Source organism: Bactrocera latifrons, unplaced genomic scaffold, assembly GCF_001853355.1.
Source record: "Bactrocera latifrons isolate USDA-ARS-PBARC rearing strain unplaced genomic scaffold, ASM185335v1 scaffold_73, whole genome shotgun sequence".
NCBI lineage: Eukaryota > Metazoa > Arthropoda > Insecta > Diptera > Tephritidae > Bactrocera > Bactrocera latifrons.
In genome coordinates this window covers 179,373-190,602 of record NW_017537412.1, presented here as the reverse complement: position 1 = coordinate 190,602, position 11,230 = coordinate 179,373, and the positions used below count along the sequence as shown (strand labels likewise).

At 32.7% G+C, this 11,230-nt stretch overlaps 2 protein-coding genes across 2 annotated transcripts; both read left to right on the top strand.

Moving 5' to 3' along the window:
* Window positions 1-969: 969 nt before the first annotated feature.
* LOC108976112 (peptidoglycan-recognition protein SA) lies at window positions 970-2,479 on the top strand. Its single transcript, XM_018945024.1, has 3 exons — window positions 970-1,338; window positions 1,933-2,051; window positions 2,121-2,479. Exons 1-3 carry the CDS (start codon window positions 1,064-1,066, stop codon window positions 2,303-2,305), a joined length of 579 nt encoding a protein of 192 aa, XP_018800569.1. The 5' UTR covers window positions 970-1,063; the 3' UTR covers window positions 2,306-2,479.
* Window positions 2,480-9,774: 7,295 nt separating this feature from the next.
* Window positions 9,775-10,674, top strand: LOC108976117. The gene is made up of 2 exons (XM_018945030.1): window positions 9,775-9,847; window positions 9,911-10,674. Exons 1-2 carry the CDS (start codon window positions 9,839-9,841, stop codon window positions 10,607-10,609), a joined length of 708 nt encoding a protein of 235 aa, XP_018800575.1. The 5' UTR covers window positions 9,775-9,838; the 3' UTR covers window positions 10,610-10,674.
* The last annotated feature ends 556 nt before the right edge of the window (window positions 10,675-11,230 follow it).

Here is an 11,230-nt window from a genome sequence, read left to right as displayed (position 1 = left end):
AATTTTTGTAAATAAAAAATTATACTTATATATATATTGTTCTATTATAAGGACTTGTCAAAGATTTCCTTGTTAATGCATAACTACATTCTTGAACCTTTATTAAATTTTTCACATTTATTCTCTACCTCTTTATCCCAACTTTATGGCTTGGAAACTCTTTTTTAAAATTTTACAGTGTATTTAAGAGAAAGCGGAAAATGGCGTAAGCAAGCAATTTTTAGGGAGCATAAAATTTCGTCTAAAGGTTTCGAAATATCCGAATGAAATTTAATACATTTTGATATACTAATGAAAATTTTTTGATAAATTTGACTATTCGTCTTTTAGGCAAAATTGTTCAGAGTGATCCGTATAAAATTTACTGCATACGCGATTTTACCGGCAAAAAATCGAACTTGTTTCTTTAAAATTCAACGATATATCGGTTCCTCGAAATTCTTCACACATCATATATTAATGATAAAAAAAATAGATAGGGGAAATACCTCCCTACGTTTAATTAACTTTATCATTAATTATTGAACACAAAATCAAAAACCAAAAGCAGTTTGCAGTCTGCTACAAAAATTTAATTTATATCTCCACAATGTTAGCATTGAACGTCATTACAGTTATCTCTAAACGATATTGACACTGTTAATTTGTTTGAATCTTCTGAGAATCATTGTCAGAATTCCTGGCAGTATTCACACACCGGAACTGGTTTCGAAGAGTGACGCCTCACAAAGCATACAATTACTGCAATCAACACCTTACATACATATATTATTATATATGTACATATGTATATATAGTATAACATACACACTGTTTATAACGAGCTTTGCAAATTTCTCGCGTCGCGAAGAGAGCGCTGAGCAAGAATAGAATCAAGAATTATCGCTTAAAAGTAAACTGCTCATATACGAGTTACTGCTAATAAAACAGTGCCCCAAGTAGCAAAAACGCGATCAGTTGTGCGGGAGACACCTAAGCCTACGGGTCAGTTAAAAGAATTCACGACGTGTAGAAAAAAATATATATAACTACTATACAAAACAACTAACAAAAAAGCATCGAAATGCGAAACAACATTTTGCTTTTAGTGTTTAGCTTGATATTTTGTGTTATTCACACTTTCGCGGGTAAAACCGAATGTCCGCGTATTAAACTGAAACGTCAGTGGGGCGGCAAACCGGCTAAAGCGCTCACTTATCAAGTGCGTCCAATACGTTATGTTATCATTCATCATACCGTCTCTGGTGAGTGTAGTGAGTTTTTGAGATGTGCATCGATTCTGCAGAATACCCAAACCTATCATATGAATGACTTGGATTATGATGACATCGGGTTTAAGTGAGTATTTGTTTAAAACCCTATATTGGTTATTTTGGGTTTTCTAGATACGCCCCCAAATTTAGTTGCTTTGCTCACTATAATTGGCACAAAGAGGCGGTGTGTAAGTAATACAAAAAAAAAAAAAAAAAAAAACTTAAAACAGGGAAAAGCGAACTTGATTTAGTAAGTTTGTAAGTCAGTGGTCCAATATTTGTGGTTCTGTCAGATAAGCAGCTTTCGGGTAGAAAAGGACGTGAGCAAATTTCATCGATATCTCAACAATTGAGGGCCTAGTATATCTAGAGAGGCAGACGAGCATGACTGAATCGACTGGTCATTTCGGTCATTTTTATATATACTATTTATGTATCGCACTTCTTTGTTCAATTAATTCGGACACAGTAAAAATCGAAGAATTCACTTTTAGAGCCTCACAAAATGTCGCATATCTCAAATACTACCATAGCATAGATGTCTCTAATAGTAATATCACTTTCAATTACAGATCACAGTATTATTTCATAGGGCCTCCGAGTGTTACAAACTCCTTTGCGAACTGAATATAACTTCTTAATATTTGTCTTTCTAATAAATAAATATTTTCGCTTGCAGTTTTCTCATCGGCAATGATGGCATTGTTTATGAGGGTACTGGTTGGGGCGTGCGTGGCGCACATACTTATGGCTATAATATGAATGGTACCGGCATTGCTTTCATTGGGAATTATTCAGGTAAATTTTAGTGATTATCACATTTAAAATTATTTAAATATTTTTTATAAACTGTCTACCTTACCACAGAGAAATTGCCGTCGCGCTCTGCCTTAACGGCGGCTAAAAAGCTTCTGGCTTGTGGTGTGAAGGAAGGTGAATTGGATCGTAATTATATACTCTTAGCTGGTTCGCAAGTTTCCAGCACTCAGAGTCCAGGCTTGATTTTATATAATGAAATACAAGATTGGGATCACTGGTCCTTAGTTCCGTAATTGTATTACAATTCGAAATTCATACATATTTTAATAATTCGTAATATTCTAAATCCTTATGCATATGTGGATATTAAAAATATATAAAAATGATCTTTTATGTGATTTGTTGCAGAATACTAATTACTTATTTGCTCCTGCTATATCCGCTTGAACAAAATAAAATAAAATATTACAAACATGTGTCTTTAAGTTTTATAAATATAAAGCTTTTTCTTGAATTGTTTTTAACGATTTTTGCTTAATTAAATATGAGTTCAATTATTTACTATAATTATCCATTATTTAGTTAAACGAATTCATAAATTGTTTAATGATCAGATTAGCTCATTTTGAACTTAAGAAATCCACTCAAATGTGGCCAGAAAAGCCATATCATTTAAGAACAAAAATGTGTCGGAAATATTTTATCCTATATGTACATACATTGAATTTTAAAATAGTATTTACTTATAATATACATGCATTAAAGCAAAAATTAATAATTCTAAATTACCCACCAAGAGATGTATACGAAGTTACCAGTTTGATATACATATTTGCCGGTTATACTTAAAACACTACATTCACACAATTAAACACCCACGATCACGAACTCCGATTGCCATGTCAGCAAATGTACGACCGAATATCCCGACTACCGAATAAGCAACCATTTTGTGGCAGCTGCAACGAACGCCATGGTTTTGGCACAATTTACACTTTTTCAATTGCTTGCTGCATATCAATATTTTGCTTTTAGCCACATTTATATTCAATATATTAAGCTTCTTTAAAACTAAAACACATTATTTTGTGAGTTTTACTTTATTTTATACATATTTAATTTTCAGTTTCACAAATAATTAAATATTTACTTTGAGTTACAATGCACCAACTCGACTGACCAGCACAGATTCAAATGAGTTTTAATTCTTGTTCCTCTTATTCTCTCCTTTACTTATTCTCTTCACGCATACATTGAGGAAATTGCTAATACACTTCCGCAGTTATACATTTTCTTCCGTAGTTATACAATTCATTTTGACAAGATAATCGAGTTGCGCCATCTAGCGCAATTAGCCATCAATACTTTGGATTATATTTAATTACATTTCAAATCAAAATAATTACATGTTTTAACTAGGCAATACAATTTAAAAAAATTAATAATCATGTTACATTTATTTATTCAATAACAATATTCAGTCATTTTAGTAAATATTGTACAATTTCTATTTTAAGTTATTATGTGCAACCATTGGTACAATACAAATTAAAAGATGCATGAATCATCCTGTACTTCATAACGTACTTCTCGAATGAAAAGGCATAAGGAAACGGAAAAGTAAATGCCAAACGACAGTTGAGATTTGTTAGTGTGAATGTGAATGAGAGATTGACTTACGGAATTGTAGAGAAAGAATAGATGACAGTTGGATCTTTATTCGCGAATCGTGCTGATGCTATTGTATATCGGGCGTGCAAAAAATGTGTTAAATTAATAAAATACAACTGAAAGTTATAAAATAAATGTGTTTTTATAGTAAAAATAGTATGAAATATCTAAAAATGTGCCCATTGCAATATATGGGTATAGCAAAAAGTAAAAAAGAACATGTGGTAGCAGGCAWAAGTGAAATTTGTGCGTGTGCAATACGGCTCTGTGTTTATGTGTGCGTTTCTATCGCGAATTATATTATAATATTAATTTGCATCAGCGTTTCGAAATTATTATATCTATTATAAAATGTACCATTAATTGAATAGTTTGTACATTTTATGTAATGGTTGGCAAATTAGTTCATGTTTCATCCTGCAATTTCGGTACATCGTGTACGGTTCCAGTCGTGTATGCTATCGTTCGTATGTGTAATATCATCCTGTACTACATCGTACTTCTGTTGAGATTTGTTAGTGTAAATGTGACTGAGAGAGTGACTTGTGAATTGTAGAGAAATAATAGATTACAGTTGGATCTTTATTCGCGAATCGTGCTGATGCAATTGTAGGTCGGTAGTGCCAAAATGTGTTAAATTAATAAAATATAATTGAAAGTAATAAAAAAAATGTGTGTTATAGTAAAAATAAAGTGAGAAATATATAAAAATTTGCCTATTGCAATAAATGCGTATTGTAAAAAGTAAAAAAGGACAACGCACCAGCAGGCAAAATAAAAAAGTGAAATTAGTGCGTTTCTATCGTCAATTATATTATAATAATCCTTTGCATCAGTGTTTCGAAATTATTATATCTATCATAAAATGTCGCGTTCATTCAATAGTTTGTATATTTTATGAATTGATTGGCAAATTAGTTCATGTTTCATCTTGCAAACTCGGTGCATCGTGTGCGGTTCGCGTCGTGTATGATATCGTTCGTATGTGTAACATTTCGTAAAGTGTGCACTATAAATGTAAATTCTAGCTGTATTTACATACATGCATATACACATGTGAGGAAATATATGTACAGGTGAGTGTTTTTATATGCAAATACAGTTTTTATGCGAACATATTCCTATAGAAAACGCATGAACATGTATATAACTAAAATACACATATTTCAACCGTACTTGTATACATTCATATTTACTAAATTTGAAAGAATATAATATATGTAATTAAAATTGTGCTTATATTTAAGTGAATTTTTTTTTAAATTATGTAATATAATAATAATTAGACTTTTCTATCTGTTTTTTGTGAAATAATCTAAATTTAAATATATGATAAAATATATGTATTATTTTTTGAGGTATAATTTTTTTGGTGATTTGACTAAACTTAGATTGAGTGTCAATTTCTTCCTCTCTTGAATTTACTCCACCGTTGTTTTATCATTTTACAAAGGAATAAGGAATCGGAAATGTATTTGTAGCATTGAACACACACACACATTTTTTGCAGCTTCACGGTTTATTTCTCGCATTTCGCTTTAAATATAAATAGGAGCGCCATCTTGCGCATTTGAATACCAGTAATTGGTGTTGATTACACAATTTACTGCTTCACTCGATAGATGGTGCCCTTAAGCATCTTATCAAATATATAGCAGAGAACGTATAATATACACAGAGAACGTCTATCATATAAACGAATAAGAAACGAATTCTAGGCGTAAATTTGTTAACATTGGAATTAGCATTATTCTCATATTTAACACTGAAAATGCTCAATTCTGCTATTTTCGTGGTGAAACACGCTTATAATTTGTCTGTGGTGAAACTGGGCCATCTCTGCCGAGTACCCCTTCGAAAAGTTACGATATTTGAAACGTGAACCTTCTCTATGATAGACGTTCTCTGCGTGAACCTTCTCTATGATAGACGTTCTCTGATATACATTCTCTGCAATAGGTTCAATAGCAGTTATGAAGCAAACCTTTCCAGTAGTGGTGGCTGACTTAACTACTTTCATAGTGGGAATGATATTACATGCATTCCCGAACTGTTTAGAGAAGAGATTATGTAATAATAGTGAGAGCAGAAACTCCAAGCGAGCAACTAGACTTTTTTACAATTATTAAGCAAATTAAACACATGAAAGCATATAATTCGCCGATATTATTTCTAAACTAGATTTTAGCCTCTAAATATAAATATACAAAAGTAATTAAATTATGGCATAATTTTCACACATTTAATTATTGAATTAGAAGCATTTTCTGTGTATGAAAACCAAACTAAATTATCCAACTTAGTGCTGCGAATCTATCTAATCAGATCAATAAAACTGTATCAGTATCAGCAATAGTAGTTTATTGCCCAGATGTTGCAAAAGCCAGCTTGGTCACTCACGTCTCCAGTGAATTTGCTGATTGCATTGCATTATGTGGGCGAGAAAACTGGTACCATTGATGCTTAAAATTTATATATGTATATGCAGGCATACATACATACATACGTATAAATCTATGGAAAAATGTATGTTTAACTTAGTGCTGCTCTATGTACTTCAAAGTCCAATGGCTTTGTTGCAACAGCAGCACATGGTGAAAGGCACATTGCTTGCTGGCCACAAATGATTGCAACCAGTAAACGGATTTTAGGAATGGCATGAAACCTGCCACCTGTTGAAATCAATTAACTGGAGCAATCTTGCTGATTTTGTATACTCTGCGGCAAATTTTTTATATACTGGTATGTTTATACTGGACAATGGGCACTAAAGTTGGCTTGTGTATGTGTGAGTTGATCAACTTTTATTACAATTACCAATACTGCTTGGAAAAAATTAGTTTAAAATTATAATTCGGAATATTCGGAATAAAATCGATATGTAATTTGCGGCGATGATATAACATACATATGTATATTCTACCTTATACCACACACATATGTAGTTACTGTTATTATGTTGCATGTGGCTTATTTCTCGGTGTATTTTTTATTATGTGTGACTTGATATGAACCCAACTGTTAGTGGGTTTAAGTTGTTGGTTTTGATTTGCCTCGTGCCGCTGACAGTTCCAGTTTAGATATTTAACTATAAAATATATATATGTATATAAGTACCTAGAATGTCGGTACGGCATTCATATTGCGGTTTTATGGTAGAGATTATACGTATTATACGTATTAGTAAATCACGAACATTCATTGCAGCTATGAAAAATGTAATATATAACTTTTTGCTAAGTAGGAGAGTTTTATTCTATACCGTCATATACGTGACTATATGTAAAGCAATATGTAAAATCTGCGCTACACTTTGGGTAAATCACCATCGTTATGTCTAAAAGCTTTGCTTGCCTTGGTGTGTGGTATTTTGTCCCATTTTTCTTCTTCCAAAGTCCTCAAAAAAATTCAACTATGAAGGTGCTAGTATATCTTTCAGAATACTCCTCTTACATTACGCTAATACCATTGTTGAACCTTATAATTATATGCACCTTAAAATTATAAGAGAGGACTCTTTTACCTTGTGCTTTATATTTTGCTATGAGTAGCATTGACCCCCTTCATACAGAAAACACCAACCGAAATTGAGTCGATCTATAAGAGATAGTGCTCTGCTATCCGTCCGAGATCAGCCCTACGATTTTCTAGTATTATTTTAGAGATGGACTCTCGACTCGCATTAGGGACATTTTCGTTGACATCTCGACCATCACTGAATCCTTTATGTCATTCACAGGCCATTGATTCGTGATAAAGTAGACTCCCCAAAACATTTCTTCTACATTTCCGTAGCCGTGACGCCTTTGTAAATACAAGACTTTAAGCAAAATCGTTGTTATATCTTTTTCCAAGGTAGAAATCATCAGATAAACTTTTCGAGAAATTAACATATAGATATCAAACTTCACGGGAATATAAAAAAGGCAGTCCAGGTCAAATTTGACCAGATGGAAAATGTCCTGATGTTTTTGGATTTTTTTCTAAATATATACTATACTAAGGGTATTACATGAATTCCTAACTTTCTTCATTATGTATATAAAAATGTACATATCTTTGTATGTAATTAAATATAATATAAGAATTTTTCCAAATCTCTTTGAAAGCGGTTTTATTCAGCTTTGCTTTGAGCTTGAAATTCGATATATTAGTTGTGGATGCCACAACTGACTAATCTTGTGGAATTCTCAGCATATGTGTACTAACGATGCGAATGTAAGATGTGAAGCACTCCCGCGTTTTTGTAATGTGTCTTACATTCGCTTCACATATCTTTGCTATGTCCAATAACTCTTCCAATTCGATTAAATAATTACCGACAGCGTCAATGAACTAGTACAGTAAAAAGCATAGCGTTATTAGAGTGTATTCATATTTATATAACAACTCATTATTTGCGTTCATAACTAATTCAATATAAATATGTATGTCTGTTATGTATGTATGAGAAGCACCCACTCCATGGCTTTCTATGCATTTTATTCGCATGTGTAAAGTTTTTTTTTTAACTTTTCTTAAGTCATTGGGTACAAAAAGAGCGTTAACCGTGACAGTAATTTTGCTTATTTTTTATGTTGTTTAATGTTTTACGTGCATTTCAAATGTGCCGCATATACGGTATTGAATTACGCAAGGAACTTTTTAGTATATCTATCTATAATATTTACTTTTTACCATACAGTTTGTGAAGCATACGACTCTGTCCTATGCTACATTTTTCGATATGAATGCGTAAAGTTCAATAAATCTCTGGTAGAATGTTTCTGTCGAAAATCGTAATATTCGAAAGAGTCACTGGCGACGTTTGGCATCACATATTTGACGCGAATCATTTAGTCCTCTTATTTCTTTTCTTCCAAAAATTACTTACTGAATTTCAGGCTTGTCGTCTTTATCTTTGTTTTGTAATAGTTCAAAGATCGATAATGGAAAGAGAGCTTATAAATGAATTTACACCAGACACACTCGTCTGTCTTATTTATTTTTACAACTAACGGATATTTTTTTCAAAAGTTTTACGATAAAATTGGTTAAATTTTTGTCGATGAATCTTAATCAAAGATCAGTATTTATCGATGGTATGGTGAAGGTCGCCCAAAAGCAGTTGTTGTTCCGGAAACTATTGATGATGTGTACAAACTCATATTGCCAGATCATCTTATGATCTATCGTGAGATTGCGACAACTATAGACATTAATGGGAAAAAATTATTGAATAATACCCAAAAGGTTGATTATTTTTGACCTGCTTTGATTTGATTTTTGGTTAGATTGAAAAACTGGTAATCCATTTTGAGGAGAACTAGATATATAATATTCCGAAAATTTTTTTGATAGTGATAGAATGTGTAATAACTGCAGAAAACTCCAAAAATGCTTTTTCAGGCAAAATTTTAGAGGGCTGCAACTTAATTATTATTAAATATCGAAAAATGAGGAAAAACATTTTTTGTTTGATCAATAATAAATGTAACTAAGGAGAAAATTTTTTTAAAATTGACTAGCTTATCGCCCGAGCATTTTCCAAAATGACTTTTGAATAATTATATATATACATATTTTAATATATTATATTTTAATATGAGGCCTTGCATACAAATATGCATCTTAAATTTAGATTCAAAGGTCGTAAAGTGTTTTATGGTAAGTTTTCTTGGGTAACTAAGAATTCTATACAGATACTTATACTTAAGTTGCCGATAAATGATTTTTTGTTTACCTAAATACGCGTGCACATAAATATCCGTAGGTAAATCAATACCTTTCACTTTTTTTCTTTTCTTTATGGATTTTCCATTGTAAATAAAGACAAAATTGATTTTTCTTAGTTGTTTTTCATTCCTGGGGTCACAGGTACTCAAGTTTTAAATGAATTTATCTATACTTACACAAGCACATTTATACTGGTATGAGCGCATAATATACATATTGATATATAGTTTACTCTCTCAGCCGCATGCCCACAGATGCCAAAATCCTTGTAATTATTATTTTAAAACCTGTGGTCTTCCACTACACCGAATTATTTCTACCTGTTCACAAATATGTGGTATAAAAGCCTTGCAACAGGCACGGACGACCTTAAACATAAATCAACCTTTGACTCGCGTAGTAGTAAACAACTCTTCACTCCTCAGCAACTTAACAACAAAATGCGCATGGTAAGTTTTTTTTTCAACATTTGCAAATACACTTTTACTTAAAATAAATATTTTTGCTTACAGCTCTTTATGTTTTCATTTAGCCTAGTGATGGCATATGCCAGTCCTTTGCTGAAAAGCAAAGAGCTGTATAGAAAAGTCAAAAACCATATGTTCGGTGTCAACATGGATTGTGGACACTGTGGCGGCATACACACCGTGCAGCCGATGGGCATGGCCCCAATGCCGAATGTCTACGCAGAAGCATATAATCCAACGATACAATTACACGGCGAGTCAGCGGCGGTTTCAAGCGCTAGCAATGTCTACAATTCTCAAGAATATGCTCCTGCCCACATGAATCATTTCTTGAATGCTAACGGTGGAAGAACACATCATTTTAGAAGTGATGAACGTCCAGCTCCCGCTTTGAATTACGCCAATAACCATTATGCACAAGTGGAGAATGCTGCTGCAGCTTCCACAGCTATCGATCATAGCTCATCTACATTATGGCAGCATGAGGAGAACGCGCAAGCTGCAAGTAGAGCACAACAATTGACAGTTCATGGTGGCGGTGCTGTACCACCAGTCCCTGCGAGCCCTGTTTGGATTGAAGGCGGTCAGTACAATGCATATTCACCTTTGGGCGCAGCTGCAGCAGCCCAATCTGCTTCGTCCGCTTGGAGTCAGCAAAATGGTAACTATGGTCAAAATAACGGACATGGTGTGGCCTTTGCTCATGCTAGTTCTACTTCGTGGAGCTCAAATAATTCCGGCTGAGCGAGTTTTATGTTAAGTTAAGTTTAAAAGTTTAAAGACAGAAATTGTAGAATTTATGCTATTAAAGAAATAATAATAATAGTTGATAATAAAAAAATTAGTGTTTATTTAATTAATCGAAAATTTTCATATTTGTTAAGTCAAATCGAATCCGACAAATGATAAAAAGTGAAATATTAACCCCATATTTAGCATGCATTAAGCAAGCTCTAATCATGTTGACTAAAATTGAATGGTTCGAAGTGGTTTTCCTTTTTGCTTTGGCTTATTACAAGGGGCTTGCCGATTGTTGTAGAAAACGGTCTTATAAAGAAGTATTTATATAATTGATAACTCAATGCGTTTTTCTCTTTATTTTCCTTACTAAATCATGCTGGTTGACCGAAGGTGCAGTTTATGTGTGAATTTCAAATAAATATAAAACGATTAGTGCTTCGCAAACATTGACTCCACGCCTAACAATAACAAGCCTGTGGCTGTGGGTTTCATAGCAATTTGCGTACAACATATTTGATTTACATAAATTTATAATAATGTCCCAAATATAGGAAATATAAATAAGAGTAAACTTGATTTAAAGGGTCCATCGATCTGAGCGATATGGTATTTGACTATATGCAT